The 18,213-nt window shown below is 53.2% G+C and overlaps 1 protein-coding gene across 1 annotated transcript in view; it reads left to right on the top strand.

Annotated features, from left to right (window-relative positions):
• The window catches only part of LOC124775328 (axoneme-associated protein mst101(2)-like), a 45,399-nt gene extending 27,404 nt beyond the window's left edge, over nucleotides 1–17,995 (top strand). The window contains exons 2-3 of the mRNA XM_047250196.1: nucleotides 9,382–10,148; nucleotides 16,332–17,995. Of these exons, the coding sequence (XP_047106152.1) occupies nucleotides 9,382–10,148; nucleotides 16,332–17,995 (2,431 nt within the window). The remainder of the gene's footprint in view (nucleotides 1–9,381; nucleotides 10,149–16,331) is intronic.
• Nucleotides 17,996–18,213: the final 218 nt, after the last annotated feature.

An 18,213-nucleotide genomic window follows, 5' to 3' on the forward strand; every position in this document is an offset into this window, starting at 1 on the left:
CGGGTAATTTGAAGAGCTCGAAATCTCAGCAAAGTGCTGACCCAATGAGTTAGAAATTGCAACGGGGTCCACTAAGGTACCATGCGCGACAGTGAGCCCAGAGACCGGGGAGAAACTAGGCGCGCCTGAGAACCGTCGAAGCCGACTCCAAACTTCCGAGGAGGGAGTGAAGGTGTTAAATGAGCTAATAAAGAATTGCCAGCTTGCCTTCTTGCTATCGCGGATGACGCGACGGCATCGTGCACGGAGCTGCTTATATCGGATACAGTTGGCCAAAGTTGGATGGTGACGGAAAATGCGAAGAGCACGTCGCCGCTCACGTATTGCGTCACGGCATGCCTCGTTCCACCAAGGAACTGGGGGGCGCCGGGGCAATTCGGAGGTGCGTGGTATTGAACGTTCCGCAGCTGTGAGAATAACGTTGGTAAAATGTGTGACCTCATCGTCGACGCTGGGAAAGCGACGGTCATCGAATGTCGCTAGAGACGAAAAAAGTGTCCAATCGGCTTGGGCAAACTTCCAGCGTCGCGAGCGCAGATATGGCAGTTGAGGCTGCAGTCGAAGGACACATGGAAAGTGGTCACTCGAGTGTGTATCATCAAGGGCGAACCATTCGAAGCGCCGGGCTAGCGGAACAGTACCGACCGCAAGGTCCAAATGAGATAAATTTGCCGTGGAGGCAGACAAAAACGTGGGGACCCCAGTGTTGAGGCAGACTAGATCCGCTTGGTGGAAGACGTCTAGCAATAGTGAGCCACGTGGACAAGGATGTGGAGATCCCCAAAGCGGGTGGTGGGCATTGAAGTCCCCAACCAGCAAATAGGGGGGTGGAAGCTGATCAAGAAGATGAAGGAGATCAGCTCGTGCCAGTGGTGTGGACGATGGAATGTATACCGTACAAAGAGAGAACGTGTATCCAGAAAGGGAAAGACGGACAGCGACTGCTTGGAAGGAAGTGTTTAAATGGATTGGGTGATAATGGAGAGTATCATGGAGCAGAATCAGGTGTCCTCCATGGGCTGGAGTGCCTTCAACAGAGGGGAGGTCATATTGGACGGACTGAAAATGAGGGAGAACAAAGCGGTCATGGGGACGCAGCTTTGTTTCCTGAAGACAGAAGATGACCGGCGAGTAGGATCGTAAGAGGATCGACAATTCATCCCGATTGGCGCGAATGCCGCGGATATTCCAGTGGATAATGGACATAGGGTGAACAGAAAATGGAGAAACGTGACCAAGGGTGCTGTCAACTCAACGACTGCTCAGAGCTTGCGACCGACAGCATGGAATGGCATTCAGTCGAAGGCAGAAGATCCTGATCCATAGGTTGGTCAGGAGCCGCTCCTGCCATCAACGATCGGCCAGTTGACCGGCCACCAGCAGTGCGCCTCGGCGACACGGAAGATGGCCGAGGGCGATTTCCGCCAGGTGGTGCTGTAGTTGGGACCCGCCTTGGCGGAGAAGGAGAGGAACTGTGTTTCTTCGTAGCCTTCTTGGAGGTATGATGTTTAGATGAAGGAGGAACCGATGGTTGTGAAGTTGCAGTACGTAAAAACTCTTCACGAGAATGCTCTTTTTTCGAAGACTTGGCGTCTGACTTTTGGGCTCGAGATTTAGCAGAATCTGACGAAGGGTGAGCCATAGAGTGGGCAGGCGAAAGTGGTGAGGTTGAACGGGCGATCTTTGCGCTGGCCGATCTGACGACCGTGGTACTAAATGTGAGGTCGCAAGTCTGCGTGGCCGCCTCCTTTGTTGGCCGAGGAGAAGCAAGGACAGTGCTGTATTTTCCTTTCTGAGGCACTGTGGGCTGTCGACTGGCGAGTAACTTTCGAGCAGCAAAGGTCGACACCTTTTCCTTCACTCTTATTTCCTGGATGAGCTTTTCATCCTTAAAAACGGGGCAATCTCGAGAGGAAGCAGCGTGGTCACCCATACAGTTGATGCAGTGTGGGGATGGAGGTGGACAAGCACCCTCATGGGCATCCTTGCCACACGTAACACATTTGGCCGGATTGGAACAGGACTGGCTGGTGTGATTGAACCGCTGACATCGATAGCAACGCGTAGGGTTTGGGACATAAGGGCGAACGGAAATTCTCATAGCCTGCTTTGATTTTTGATGGGAGTTGAACTTTGTCAAATGTCAAGAAGACAGTGCGGGTTGGAATGATGTTCGAGTCAACCCTTTTCATAACCCGATGAACAGCGGTGACGCCCTGGTCAGACAGGTAGTGCTGAATTTCTTCGTCAGACAATCCATCGAGGGAGCGTGTATAAACGACTCCACGCGAGGAATTTAAGGTACGGTGCGGTTCCACCCGGACAGGGAAGGTGTGGAGCAGAGAAGTACGCAGCAATTTTTGAGCCTGGAGGGCACTGTGTGTTTCTAACAACAGGGTACCATTTCGTAATCTGGAACAAGACTTTACAGGACCCGCAATTGCGTCGACACCTTTCTGAATAATGAAAGGGTTGACCGTGGAAAAGTCGTGACCTTCGTCAGACCGAGAAACAACAAGGAACTGTGGCAACGATGGAAGAACCGTCTGTGGCTGAGACTCAGTGAACTTACGTTTGTGAGCAGACATAGTGGAAGGTGAGGAAACCATTGCGGAAGAATCCCCCATGATTACCGGCGTCTCCGATGGCGCGCTCCTCCCTTGTGGGGGCCCTCACCGAGGGCACACCCGCCTTAGGTGATTGTTCACACCTCAGGTCACACCTCCCGACAAACGGACGGAGGGACCAACCGGCACTTTCGGAAGGTATCAGCTCGGGTAATCACCCCTCCCTGGGCCTGGCCTTTACCAGGGGGTACGTACGTGTCCTACCTGTCTACCCGTGGCGGGGAATTACGCGTTACCCCGTCACCGGCTACGCATGGAAGTGCGTGGGTCGGCCTTCAGACATGCACAGGGAGGAAGAAAGAGAAAGGGAAAGGAAAGAAGAGGGGGTCTCAAACGCCGCAGCGGAGAAAAGGGTAAAGAGAAGAGGTAAGGAAAGGAGAAGGGCAAAGGAAGGAAGAATACATACAAGCAAGGAAGAAGAAGAATGCGGTACATTTACAAGCGTCTGTCTCCGGACGTAGGCGCAAACCATACTCCCAGAGGGGGAGAAAGTGATGGAAAGAGCCAGAGGTGAGGGGGGAGTGAAGACAGGGGATGGCGAAGGATGCGGAAAGGGAAGGTATGCAGCCCGGAAAGGAAGGAAGGCCACATTAGCTCGGGGCCCCGTGCTCGCTACGCATGTATCCACAAAAGAGTTGTGGATCCCCTGGGGGGTCTACCCAGGGTGGGGAATTACCGGTTACCCCGTTACCGGCTACGCATGCGAACGCATGGGTCTGCCTTCAGGCATGCACAGGGACGAAGGAAAAAGGAGAGAGGGAGAATTATTTTTTTTTTTTTGTAGGGTTTAAGGGCGCTCAACTGCTGAGGTCATTAGCTCCCAGTCACTGGTGTTAGAGCAAATGGAATCTGCTAAAACTCAAGGGGATGGGGGGACACATGAATTACCTGACAAAGATGCAGATAAAATAAGTAAAAAGGTTAAATGTCTTTGGACAAGGCAGTTAAAGTTATAAATCGCAGAATATGAGCAGCTGCTCGAGCGTCATCAGCTAAAACATCCGGTAAAGTAGATGGCAGGGACAGGATAACACGAGATTGTCTAAAGCGGGGACACGACAATAAAACATGGCGCACAGTTAATGCCTGACCACAAGGGCACTGCGGGGCTGGATCACCGGAGAGCAGGTAGCGGTGGCTAAACCGGCAATGTCCAATCCGCAACGTGGTCAGAAGGACCTCCTCGCGCCGAGATGGTCGGGAGGATGTTGTCCAAGCAGTTGGGCGCGGTTGTACTGCCCGGAGCTTGTTTCCTTGGAGGGATGACCAAGCATACCACCGCAACGACACAATCCTCTTACATACATCCCCACGAACGTCAGATGACGGGACACAATGGGAGGCTGGCCGAGGCAGGAGGACTGCAGCCTTGGCTGCAGCATCCGCAGCCTTATTCCCAGGCACTCCTACATGTCCGGGAACCCACAGAAAGCTGACAGAACCCCCATTATTAGCGAAAGAATGGAAGGACTGCTGTATCCGTTGAATCAAGGGATGGACCGGATAGGGAGCTCCAAGGCTATGAAGAGCACTGAGGGAGTCAGAGCAGAGTACATACGTTGAATGGCGGTGGCGGCGGGCATACTGAACAGCCTGATGGAGAGCAAAAAGCTCGGCCGTAAAGCTGGAACATTGGTCGAGGAGCCGGTATTTAAAGGTGGCGGCCCCGACGACAAAGGCACAGCCGACACCATCATCAGTTTTGGAGCCATCGGTGTAAATAAAGGTGTGACCGGCAAGTCGAGCACGAAGTTCGACAAACCGTGGGCAATACACTGCAGCCGGAGTACCCTCCTTCGGGAGTGAGCTGAGGTCGAGATAAGTAGGAACCGGAGCCTGGAGCCAAGGTGGTGTCGGGCTCTCACCCTCTCCGAAGGTGGTAGCGAGGGCAAAATCCAATTGTCGAAGCAGGCGACGGAAGCGGACTCCGGGGGGCAGCAGGGCAGACACATACAACCCGTACTGACGGTCGAGAGAATCAGCGAAGAAGGACTTGTAAGAGGGGTGGTCGGGCATAGACAACAGCAGCCAGGCATACCGACACAGCAGTACGTCGCGCCGGTAGGTCAATAGTAACTCGGCAGCTTCAGCATAAAGACTCTCCACAGGACTAGTGTAGAAGGCTCCGGTCGCAAGACGTATCCCCCGATGGTGGATTGAGTTGAGCCGGCGTAAGAGGGATGGCCAAGCGGACGAGTAGACGAAGCTCCCATAATCCAGCTTCGAGCGGACTATGGACCGATACAAGCGAAGCAGGACAGTGCGATCCGCTCCCCAAGATGAACCGCTAAGAGCTCTTAGGACATTAAGGGAACGTGTACAACGGGCCGCCAAATAAGAGACATGTGGAGACCAACACAGTTTCCTGTCCAACGTGAGCCCTAGAAACTTAGTTGTGTCCACGAATGGGAGAACAACGGGACCGAGATGTAAGGATGGCGGAAGGAACGCTTTATATCGCCAAAAGTTGATACAAACTGTCTTCTCTTCAGAGAACCGGAAGCCATTTGCCACGCTCCATGAGTAGAGGCTGTCTAGACAATGCTGAAAACAGCGCTCCAGGTAGCATGTTCTCTGGGCACTGCAGTAGATCGTGAAGTCATCGACAAAGAGAGAGCCTGAGACAGTTGGTGGAATGCAATCCATAATTGGATTGATCGCTATGGCAAAAAGGGCTACGCTCAAGACGGAGCCCTAAGGCACTCCGTTTTCCTGGAGGAAGACGTCTGACAATACGGAACCCACACGTACCCAAAACTCTCGATCCGTTAAAAAGGAATCAATAAAATGGGGCAGGCGACCGCGTAGGCCCCACCTGTGCATAGTGCGGAGGATACCTCCTCTCCAAGAGGTATCATAAGCCTTCTCAAAGTCGAAGAACACGGCTACCGTTTGGCGCCTTCGCAAAAAGTTGTTCATGATGAATGTAGACAAGGTCACAAGGTGGTCAACAGCGGAGCGGCGGCGACGAAAGCCGCATTGGACATTAGGAAGTAGTCATCGAGATTCAAGAATCCAGACTAACCGAGCATTAACCATGCGCTCCTTCACCTTACAGACACAGCTTGTAAGAGAAATGGGGCGGTAACTAGAAGGAAGGTGTCTATCCTTCCCGGGTTTGGGTATAGGAACAAAAACGGCGTCACGCCAACGCATGGGGACTTGATCTTCGATCCAGACGCGATTGTAGGTATGAAGAAGGAAGCTTTTGCCCGCTGGAGAAAGGTGTGCCAGCATCAGAACGTGAATGGCATCTGGCCCCGGAGCAGAGGACCTAGATAGTGCAAGCGCACGTTCGAGTTCCCGCATAGTAAAGGGGGCATTATAAGTTTCCAGATTCAGCGAGTGGAAGGAAGGTCGCCGAGCCTCTTCTGCCTCTTTCCTGGGAAGGAAGGCAGGATGGTAATGGGCGGAGCTTGAAACCTCCACGAAAAAGCTGCCAAAGGCGTTGGAGACAGCCACAGGATCAACAAGGACCTCATTACCTGAGGTCAGGCCAGGTACCGAGGAGTGGGCCTTAATGCCCGACAGCCGGCGCACGCTACCCCAAACGACAGAAGAGGGAGTGAAACTTTTAAAGGAGCTGGTAAAAGAGGCCCAACAAGCTTTTTTGCTGTCTTTGATGATTCTACGGCATTGTGCTCGGAGTCGTTTGTATTCTATACAATTCGCCAACGTAGGATGGCGGCGAAAGGTGCGTGAAGCACGTCGTCGAGCACGGATAGCGTCCCTACTAGCCTCGTTCCGCCAGGGGACGGAAACGCGACGTGAAGAAGTAGTACGAGGAATGGGACGTTTGGCAGCATTGGTGATAACAGCCGTGAGGTATTCGACCTGACTGTCACAACTGGGAAAATCGTGGTCAGGAAAGGTCGCCAGGGAGGAGTACAGTCCCCAGTCAGCTTTCAGTATGTTCCAGCTCGAAGGACGTGGGGATGGGGTGTGGTGCAGGAGACGAACGACACAGGGGAAGTGGTCGCTCGAATGTGTGTCAGAAAGGACATACCACTCAAACCGACGGGCAAGAGTGGTAGAACAGATCGAGAGGTCCAAGTGGGAGTAGGTATGAGTGGAGTCCGAAAGGAAAGTCGGGGCGCCGGTATTGAGGCAGACAAGATTGAGATGGTTGAAGACATCCGCCAAGAGTGAGCCTCTTGGACAGGACGCAGGAGAGCCCCAAAGGGGATGATGGGCATTGAAGTCGCCAAACAATAAAAACGGCGGGGGAAGCTGAACGATCAGGTGCATCATGTCAGCCCGACTAACAGCAGATGATGGTGGAGTGTAGATGGTACAAACTGAAAAGGTACAAGCAGAAAGAGTAATGCTGACAGCTATTGCTTGGAGTGGGGTGGTCAATGGGATGGGATGGTAATAACCATCGTCCCGAACGAGCAACATGACCCCACCATGAGCTGGGATACCGTCCACAGTGGTGAGGTCATACCGCTCCGAGGTATAGTGGGTAAAGGCAATACAGTCAGTCGGGCGCAACTTCGTTTCCTGGAGACCAAGAACGAGCGGACAGTGCAGGTGGAGGAGCAGTTGTAATTCCTCCCGATTAGATCGAATACCTCTTATGTTCCAATGAAACAACGCCATCGCTAGTCAAAAAGTTGGGGGAACGAGACGAGGGAAGAGCTGGTCACCTCGACGGCCACAGAGGGCCAGGTTGCGAGGGAACAACGCTACAACCGACGGGAGGCGGATCCGGTTCCATCGACTCATCGCCAGCTGCGGCCGCTGTCCCTGGTTGTGTAGGACGGGCCACATCTTTTGCCGACGAAAGGCTGGCGGAGCGCCTGGCAGCAGAGCGTCCCAGCGAAACTGAGGACAGCCGGGAGCAGCGACTCACGGATGAAGCGTCAGACGAAACGCGTCGAGGTGGAGAGGGGGATAGAGACTACTTCTTGGAGGCCTTCTAGGAAGGCCGAGGAGGCACAGGGATGGTGGGCTGGATCCGAAGAAGGTCCTCACGCGCGGGGTCCGTTTTGGAACGCCGGACCTCGGAAGCTGGGGTCCAGAACGTTTCCCCGATGGACGCCTGAGAAGAGGATCGCTTCTCAGGTGGCGTGGGGGGGGAGGAGGAGGAGGAGGAAGGGTGGCCCCTGGGGCAGAGGGGGTGGGGGCCACGGGGGAGGAGGATTTGGAAGGGAGGGATTTGGGAGGGGAGGCAGAGCCCCCTGATGGGCGGAGGAGGCGGAGGGGGGACAGGATAGGGGTGAGGATACCGCGGAAGGAGTGGACACTACTGAGGCAAATGAGGTGGTCAATGGCATGGGATGGAGGCGGTCGTACTTCTTCTGGGCCTCAGTATAAGAGAGCCGATCCAATGTTTTGATTTCTTGTATCTTCTTCTTCTCCTGATATGCGGGGCAGTCTGAGGATCTGGGCGAGTGGACGCCAGGACAATTAACGCACCGAGGTGGTGGGGTGCATGTATGTTCCTCACGAAGAGGACGTCCACAATCGCCACAAAGGGGCTCAACCTCACACCGTGATGACATGTGCCCAAAGCGCAAACACCTAAAACAGCGCATAGGAGGCGGGACGTAAGGTCGCACGTCACACCGGTAGCACATCACCTTTACCTTCTCTGGGAGAACGGCCCCCTCGAAGGCGAGGATAAAGGCCCCGGTGTCGATAGGACGGTCTTTGGGGCCGCGCTGGACTCGCCGGACGAAATGCACGCCTCGGCGCTCCAGGTTGGCCTTGAGCTCATCAGATTGCAGCAGGAGATCCCGTTGAAAAATAACCCCATGCGTCCTATTCAGTGCCACATGCGGGACAATGGACATTGGGATGTCCCCTAGTCTGTCGCACGCCTGGAGCACTGCCGACTGTGTGGCGGAGGTGGTCTTTATAAGAACGGACCCCGAACGCATTTTACTGAGAGCCTCGATTTCCCCGAAGACGTCCTCAATGTGCTGAACAAAGAACATGGGCTTGGAGGTGGCGAACGTCCCCCCATCGGTTCGAGAACAGACCAAATAGCGGGGGAAATACTTCGCCCCAAGCCGGCGGGCCTGTCCCTCCTCCCATGGAGTGGCGAAGGGGTAAAGGGCAGGAGAACCAGAACTAGAAACGGTACCTTTTCCTTTGAAAGACTCGGCCGCAGAGCGACCTGATACATGTTGACGTTTCATCTGCGAAACGTCCGCCCCGATACCACCCTCTCCGACCAGGGGCTCTCCCCATGGGCGCCACCCAGCTGCAGCAAGGGCCACCTGGCAGGATGACCATTGCCGGGAGTCCTGATGCCCCAAGGAGACGGGCATCTACTCCTTGGACGACGTGGGGAGGGTGCAGCTCAGGTATCGGCAGTACGATCCCTGTGTTGTCAGGGGGCTACAACCTAGAGGGTACATGACGACCCCACCACAACGGGCTGGCTACAGTGCTGGATTTCTGGTGCCATGGAAAGTCCATCATGATCGCTGGTGCAGATGGAGATGCACTATGGGCGTAACTTGGACAACCCATCAGGCGTTTAGGCCCAATTTGAGGAATAATGGGTATGGTGACAACGCCGGTGCAATGCTGAGTGCCAAGATCTTAGTGCACTTAGGACCAGTGGTACACCATGTAAGGTGTCCTTCCCCAAAAGGCTCGTACTTCTGTAAAATTTTGAAAAATGGAGGTCAAACCCCAAGGGGGACCATTACATGGAAGGCCGAAACGGTTGAAACTCCTTTTAGTCGCCTCTTACGACAGGCAGGAATACCTCGGATATATTCTTACCACGGACCCGCAGGGGGGGAGAGGGAGAGAGAGGACAGACTGTCTCAAACGCCGAGGCGGAGACCAGAGAGGGCAAGGAGAAGAAGGCAAGGAGAAGAAGGCAAGGAGAAGAAGGCAAGGAGAAGAAGGCAAGGAGAAGAAGGCAAGGAGAAGAAGGCAAGGAGAAGAAGGCAAGGAGAAGAAGGCAAGGAGAAGAAGGCAAGGAGAAGAAGGCAAGGAGAAGAAGAAGGCAAGGAGAAGAAGAAGGCAAGGAGGAGAAGAAGGCAAGGAGGAGAAGAAGGCAAGGAGGAGAAGAAGGCAAGGAGGAGAAGAAGGCAAGGAGGAGAAGAAGGCAAGGAGGAGAAGAAGGCAAGGAGGAGAAGAAGGCAAGGAGGAGAAGAAGGCAAGGAGGAGAAGAAGGCAAGGAGGAGAAGAAGGCAAGGAGGAGAAGAAGGCAAGGAGGAGAAGAAGGCAAGGAGGAGAAGAAGGCAAGGAGGAGAAGAAGGCAAGGAGGAGAAGAAGGCAAGGAGGAGAAGAAGGCAAGGAGGAGAAGAAGGCAAGGAGGAGAAGAAGGCAAGGAGGAGAAGAAGGCAAGGAGGAGAAGAAGGCAAGGAGGAGAAGAAGGCAAGGAGGAGAAGAAGGCAAGGAGGAGAAGAAGGCAAGGAGGAGAAGAAGGCAAGGAGGAGAAGAAGGCAAGGAGGAGAAGAAGGCAAGGAGGAGGAGAAGGCAAGGAGGAGGAGAAGGCAAGGAGGAGAAGGCAAGGAGAAGAAGAAGGCAAGGAGAAGAAGGCAAGGATGGTTGGTTGGTTGGTTGTTTGAGGTTAAAGGGACCAAACAGCAAGGTCATCAGTCCCTTGTTTCAAATAGACTCCATTCTGCTAACGAGGCATCTCAGTATAGTCAGAAAAATAAAACGGATAAAGGGGAAACGTAAAAGGGCAGTCACGTTGTCATTAGTAAAAACAAATGATTGAAGTTGGCAAGAGAACGAACCCAACACTATGCTGAAACAGCATAGGCAAGACCACCTGTGACTTAAAAGGTACAACTGCTATAATGCAGAAAGTACGTATGGGAATAGAAAAACTAACCAAGCCTTAAAAAGAAGGGGTAAAAACAGAGTAAAAGGGAAAGAAAAGAGGATTCCGGTCAGGGAGGTGAATCGGGAATCTCTGAACACTGCCTACAGTGGGAGACACCCAAACACTCACCGCCCTGCCCCAACACCAGAGGGAGATTAAAAACTTTAAAACTGAGAATAAAAACCACTCTCCCGGAGGAAACCTAGAACCAGAGAGACCATCCGGGAATCGTCAGCCAACATCAAAGGTAAAGTGTGGGGGAGTCTGTACTTAGCACGCAGAGCCAAAAGAAGGGGGCATTCAACCAAAATGTGGGCCACTGACTGGAAGGCTCCACAACCACATAGCGGGGGTGGCTCATCACGCAAAAGGAAACCATGGGTCAGCATGGTATGGCCAATGCGGAGACGACACAGTGTGGTCGAGTCCTTGCGAGAGAGGCTAAAGGAAGAACGCCATGTGCCTGGATTCACCTTAATGGCACGAAGTTTATTAGACAGTGGAGTAGCCTCCCAAGAATTGGCCCATGACTGTGCAAAGTGGGATTTGATGTGAAGCCGTAAATCCGCTGCAGGAGGGGTTACAGAAAACGGGGGGTAAGTAACTGCTCCCCCAGCCAAACGATCAGCGAGCTCATTACCCGGGACACCCACATGGCCCGGGACCCATAGGAAGTCAATGGAACAAGCAGCACGGTGAAGATCAGCGAGATGGTCATGGATGGCAGAGACCAATGGATGGCGCGAAAAACACCGGTCAATAGCAAGAAGGCCACTCATCGAGTCCGTACATAACAAAACGCGGTTGTGTTGGGATTGTTTAATAAAGGTAAGGGCCCGGGAAATTGCCATCAATTCTGCAGTAAACACCCCACATGAGGGTGGCAGTAGATGATTTTCCGTTGCAACAAAGGACGTGAAGGCATACCCAACATGATCAGCAGATTTAGAGCCATCAGTGTAAAAAACAACAGCATCCCGAAACTCCCATAAAATTTGGCGGAAAAAGGAACGGAACACCACCGGGGGGATGGAATCTTTCGGACCGCGGCGGAGATCCATCCGAATTCGAGGCAGAGGAACTAACCAAGGAGGGGTGGAGCGGAGAGAGCGAGGAAGACAGGACAAAGAAGGAAGCCGAAAATCACGGTGAAGAGACGCAAGGCGCAGCCCAACCGGTAAACCCGCCCGAGGGCGGGAGTCAGGCGGGCGACGTCCATGGTCTGGGAATAGGATAGAATAGGAAGGATGAGCGGGAGAAGAACGGATAGTAAGGGCATAAGACACCAGAAGCTGGGACCGCCGAACAGAAAGGGGGGGGATCCCAGCTTCAACCAGGAGACTATCAACAGGGCTAGTAGGGAAGGCACCGGTGGCCAAACGGACACCACGATGGTGGACCGGATCCAGCACGTGCAGCGTGGAAGGAGCAGCTGAACCATAAACTTGACAACCATAGTCCAAACGTGACAGAACTAGAGCACGATAAAGACGGAGGAGGAGGGAACGGTCCGCACCCCAGGAGGAGTGGGCAAGGAAGCGAAGGACATTGAGTTTACGGAAACATCCTACCTTCAGGAGTCTGATATGGGGCAGCCAAGTGAGCTTGTTGTCGAAAAGAAGACCTAGGAAACGAAACTGTGGAACCACAGGCAATCTTTGTGCAGCGAGATAGAGCTCTGGATCAGGGTGGACCGTAGTATGGCGACAGAAGTGGACCACCCGCGATTTTAAAGGAGAGAATTGAAACCCGTGTGAGAGGGTCCATGCAGAGGCACGCCGTATAGCCACCTGGAGCTGCCGTTCTGCAGATGGCATCGAGGAGGAACTAACCCAAATGCAGAAATCATCCACATACAGGGCAGGGGCGACCAAGGGACCGACAGAGGCCACAAGTCCATCGATAGCAATGAGGAAAAGAAGGACACTCAAGACAGAACCCAGTGGGATGCCCGTCTCCTGGGTCCGTGGAGAACTAGAAGCAGTACCAACTCGAACTCTGAATGACCGATGGATCAGGAACTGGCGGATAAAAATCGGGAGTGGGCCCCGAAGACCCCACTGATGAAGGGTTAGTAAGATGTGATGGCGCCAGGCCGTGTCATAGGCCTTGCGAAGGTCAAAAAACACTGCAACCAAATGGCGGCGCTGGGAAAAAGCCTGCCGAACTGCGGATTCCAAGCGAAGCAAATGATCGATTGGAGATCGTCCCTCTCCAAAGCCACACTGGTAAGGGGACAATAGATCCCGAGATTCGAGGACCCAAGTGAGCCAACGGGCTACCAGCCGTTCAAGTAACTTACAACCAACATTGGTCAAACTAATTGGCCGATAGCTGTCAACAGATAGGGGGTTCTGACCAGGCTTAAGGACAGGAACCACAATCCTATCCCTCCACTGAGAAGGGAAGTCACCCTGGAGCCAGATACGGTTAAACACCCGAAGAAGATGGTGCCGTTGTGGAGCACTGAGATGTTGAAGCAGCTGGTTATGAATGGAATCTGGGCCAGAGGCCGTATCATGAGAAGATAGAGCAGAAAGAAATTCCCATTCAGTGAAAGGTTCGTTGTAAGATTCTGACTCACAAGTGGTGAAACATAAAGTGACAGCTTCAGCCTGCTGTTTTTGATGAAGGAAAGCAGCTGGATAGGAGGCCGACGCTGATGCCACTGCAAAATGGGTCGCAAGATGTTCTGCGAGAACTAATGGGTCCGTACAAATGCCATCTGGGAGGTGAAGGCCTGGGAGGGTGGACTGCCGATGGCAACCTTGGAGAGAGCGAAGTGTAGCCCATACCCGTGACAGAGGGACAGTGGAACCAAGGGAAGAAACGAATCGTTCCCAACATATCCGCTTGCTCTGTTTGATTGAATAACGGGCTTTAGCGCGAAGGCGCTTAAAGGTAGAAAGGCTGGCTACAGATGGGTGCCTCTTAAAGTGTTGCAAAGCTCGACGGCGATCACGGATGGCAATGGCAATGGCCGTACTCCACCACGGGACTTGCCGACGACGAAATTGTCCAGATGAGCGCGGGACAGCAAGGTTAGCAGCGCGAACAATCGCGTCAGACACGTCACGTAGGACGTCATCAATACAACCCGACAAAGAGGGAGAAAACTCGACCTGTGCAGTATATAGAGGCCAATCGGCGCGGTGGAAAGACCAACGAGGTAATCTGTCCATCGGGGAGCGGGAAGGGAGCGTGATTATCAACGGGAAATGGTCACTATCACAAAGGTCGTCGTGTGGCGACCAGTGTAATGAAGGGAGGAGAGAGGGAGAAGAAAGAGAAAGATCAATGGCAGAAAAGGTACCATGACCAGCACTGAAATGAGTAGGGGAGCCATCATTAAGAAGGCACAGGTCGTGGTCTGCAATAAATTGGTCTATAAGAAGACCTCGTCTAGATGGAAAGGCACTGCCCCACAAAGGATGATGAGCATTAAAATCCCCAAGGAGGAGGAAGAGAGCAGGAAGTTGCTGAAGAAGGGTGGTTAAGGCAGCAGGTGTAAGAGTCCTGTCAGGAGGGAGATAAAGATTGCATACTGTGACTGCAGAGTCTAAGTGGACCCTAACAGCAACCGCTTCCAATGTAGTTTGGAGAGGAATCCACGTGCTAGCAATGTCTGTACGGACCAACGTACAAACGCCACCAGAAGCCCGCAAGGGTCCGACCCGATTTCGACAGAAAACACGGAACCCACGGAGGGTCGGTGAGTGAGCATCAATAAAATGAGATTCCTGGAGAACCACACAAGCTGCTGAGTAGGACGAAAGAAGGGATTTCAATTCCGGAAGGTGACGATAGTAGCCATTACAATTCCATTGGAGAACCACAGAACGATGGTTTAAATGAGGGCTGAACACGCTAAATCCAGTCATACCACCGGGTCCCCACCCGTCACCGACAAGGAAGGGGCGACATCCATAAACGACAGGTCAGAATCCGGTTGTGAAGCCGGGGAAGGGACCTCCGGTGGCACCAGAGGCTCTTTGTCCCGGGACTTATGTTTCTTGTTCTTTTCAGGCTGAGATCGAGGAGGGCTGTGTGGCATAATGGAGCCAGCTGCAGCAAGATCAGGAACAGAAAGAGACCGGGCGACCTGGGGGCCGATAGACCGCGGCTCTCGCGGTCGCCGCGCTGCAGCAGACCTTTGACCTGGAAGGTGCCGGGAAGGGGCATCCCGGGAGAGGCGCCCTTGACCGGCAGACGCCGAAGGAGTGGGACACTTCTCCGGCTGGGGAGGGGGAGCGGCGCCCAGAGGAGGTGTGGGAGCCGCAGGGGAGGGGGGAAGGAGAGGGGTCCAGGACGGGGGTAAGGAAGGGGGAGGAAGGGATGAAGATGTAACCAAGGCGTAACTAGATGTCATGGACACAGGGTGCAATCGTGCATATTTCTTACGGGCCTCTGTGTAGCTTAAACGATCAAGAGACTTATACTCCTGTATCTTTTTTTCTTTCTTATAGACTGGGCAATCTGCTGAACGTGGAGAATGACTACCATGACAATTTACACATACAGGAGGGGGAACACAGGGACTCCCCTCATGGAGTGGACGTCCACAGTCACCACAGAGAGGGTCCTGGGTACAGCGAGAAGACATGTGGCCAAAACGCAAGCACTTAAAACACCGCATAGGAGGTGGGATGTACGGCTTCACATCACAGCGATAGACCATAATCTTAACTTTCTCAGGAAGGGTATCCCCTTCAAAGGCCAGGATAAAGGCACCAGTATCAATACGATTATCTTTAGGACCCTTCTGAACAAGCCGAACAAAGTGAACACCCCGCCGTCCGAGATTGTCCCGAAGTTCATCAGTTTGAAGGATGAGGTCTCTGTGAAAAATCACACCTTGTACCATATTTAGAGACTGTTGAGGGGTAATGGACACGGGAATTGTGCCAAGATGGGTACAGGCACGAAGGGCCGCAGATTGGGCAGCCGAAGCAGTTTTTATCAGTAACGAACCCGACCGCATCTTGCTCAGGGAGTCCACTTCGCCGAACTTGTCTTCAATGTGTTCCACAAAGAATAAAGGTTTGACACTGGTGAAAGTATCTCCATCAGTCCTGGTGCAAACTAGATAACGGGGGAAAGGTTTTGCCCCTAGACGACGGGCCTGACCCTCCACCCAGGGGGTAGCCACGGAAGGGAAGGCCGAAGGGGCAAGAGAAGCAGCACTTGAGGAATCAGTACCACGCAGAGAGACGGCCGCAGAAGAGCGGCCAGAGGTTTGGACCCTTATGCGTTTCATCTGCATAGCGTCCGCCCTGATACCACCCACTCCGATCAGGGGCTCTCCTCACGGGCGCCACCCAGCCACAGCAAGGGCCATCTATCACGGCGGCCATTGCCGGGAGTTCCGATGCTCCAGGATGATGAGCAACCACTCCAAGGCATGCATGAGGAGGTCACAGCTCAGGTATCAGAAGTGTGATCCCTGTGTGTTCAGGGGGCTCAACCAAAAGGGTACATAGCGACCCCACCACACGGGCTGGCTACCGTGCTGGCTATGCACCCTAGCATCAGACAACGACGTAGAAGAAAAGGTGGAATATACTAGGAGGGCACACGTTGGAGACACTAGGTAAGGTGCTCTTCCCCAAATGGCTCACACTACGGAAGAGAAATTTTGGAATGGAGGTCAAACCCCAGAGGGGGACCAAGGAATGCCAAAAGGAGGAGATGATTACGCAACAAAGCCAGAGTGTAAAACCAACAGAACCAGGAGGATAGCGGGGGCCAACATAAGCAAGGACACCAATAGAGGGAGAGGACAGGGCGAGGGGAAAGGGGTATGGAGGGGAAAGGAGGGGAAGGGAAAGGAAATGCAGCCCGGGAGAGAAAGAAGGCTGCAATGGCTCGGGGCCCCGTGCTCGCCACGCACGTATCCACGAAAGAGTTGTGGACCCCCTGGGGGGAAGAAGACAAGGAGAAGAAGGCAAGGAGAAGAAGGCAAGGAGAAGAAGGCAAGGAGAAGAAGGCAAGGAGAAGAAGGCAAGGAGAAGAAGGCAAGGAGAAGAAGGCAAGGAGAAGAAGGCAAGGAGAAGAAGGCAAGGAGAAGAAGGCAAGGAGAAGAAGGCAAGGAGAAGAAGGCAAGGAGAAGAAGGCAAGGAGAAGAAGGCAAGGAGAAGAAGGCAAGGAGAAGAAGGCAAGGAGAAGAAGGCAAGGAGAAGAAGGCAAGGAGAAGAAGGCAAGGAGAAGAAGGCAAGGAGAAGAAGGCAAGGAGAAGAAGGCAAGGAGAAGAAGGCAAGGAGAAGAAGGCAAGGAGAAGAAGGCAAGGAGAAGAAGGCAAGGAGAAGAAGGCAAGGAGAAGAAGGCAAGGAGAAGAAGGCAAGGAGAAGAAGGCAAGGAGAAGAAGGCAAGGAGAAGAAGGCAAGGAGAAGAAGGCAAGGAGAAGAAGGCAAGGAGAAGAAGGCAAGGAGAAGAAGGCAAGGAGAAGAAGGCAAGGAGAAGAAGGCAAGGAGAAGAAGGCAAGGAGAAGAAGGCAAGGAGAAGAAGGCAAGGAGAAGAAGGCAAGGAGAAGAAGGCAAGGAGAAGAAGGCAAGGAGAAGAAGGCAAGGAGAAGAAGGCAAGGAGAAGAAGGCAAGGAGAAGAAGGCAAGGAGAAGAAGGCAAGGAGAAGAAGGCAAGGAGAAGAAGGCAAGGAGAAGAAGGCAAGGAGAAGAAGGCAAGGAGAAGAAGGCAAGGAGAAGAAGGCAAGGAGAAGAAGGCAAGGAGAAGAAGGCAAGGAGAAGAAGGCAAGGAGAAGAAGGCAAGGAGAAGAAGGCAAGGAGAAGAAGGCAAGGAGAAGAAGGCAAGGAGAAGAAGGCAAGGAGAAGAAGGCAAGGAGAAGAAGGCAAGGAGAAGAAGGCAAGGAGAAGAAGGCAAGGAGAAGAAGGCAAGGAGAAGAAGGCAAGGAGAAGAAGGCAAGGAGAAGAAGGCAAGGAGAAGAAGGCAAGGAGAAGAAGGCAAGGAGAAGAAGGCAAGGAGAAGAAGGCAAGGAGAAGAAGGCAAGGAGAAGAAGGCAAGGAGAAGAAGGCAAGGAGAAGAAGGCAAGGAGAAGAAGGCAAGGAGAAGAAGGCAAGGAGAAGAAGGCAAGGAGAAGAAGGCAAGGAGAAGAAGGCAAGGAGAAGAAGGCAAGGAGAAGAAGGCAAGGAGAAGAAGGCAAGGAGAAGAAGGCAAGGAGAAGAAGGCAAGGAGAAGAAGGCAAGGAGAAGAAGGCAAGGAGAAGAAGGCAAGGAGAAGAAGGCAAGGAGAAGAAGGCAAGGAGAAGAAGGCAAGGAGAAGAAGGCAAGGAGAAGAAGGCAAGGAGAAGAAGGCAAGGAGAAGAAGGCAAGGAGAAGAAGGCAAGGAGAAGAAGGCAAGGAGAAGAAGGCAAGGAGAAGAAGGCAAGGAGAAGAAGGCAAGGAGAAGAAGGCAAGGAGAAGAAGGCAAGGAGAAGAAGGCAAGGAGAAGAAGGCAAGGAGAAGAAGGCAAGGAGAAGAAGGCAAGGAGAAGAAGGCAAGGAGAAGAAGGCAAGGAGAAGAAGGCAAGGAGAAGAAGGCAAGGAGAAGAAGGCAAGGAGAAGAAGGCAAAGGAAATAGTAAGGAAGACAGTGAGGTGCAGAAGAGCGAAGAAAGGAACCAACCAAAGGAAGGAAGAAACGAGAAGTGAAAAAGCAAAATGACCGCAAATAGAGGTCGTGGAACCGTCCGTATCTGGACGCAGGCGCTAACTACCCCCTTGAGGGGGAGGTACTCCTTTTAGTCGCCTCTTACGACAGGCAGGAATACCTCGGGCCTCTTCTTACCCAGGACCCGCA

Source organism: Schistocerca piceifrons, chromosome 1, assembly GCF_021461385.2.
Source record: "Schistocerca piceifrons isolate TAMUIC-IGC-003096 chromosome 1, iqSchPice1.1, whole genome shotgun sequence".
NCBI lineage: Eukaryota > Metazoa > Arthropoda > Insecta > Orthoptera > Acrididae > Schistocerca > Schistocerca piceifrons.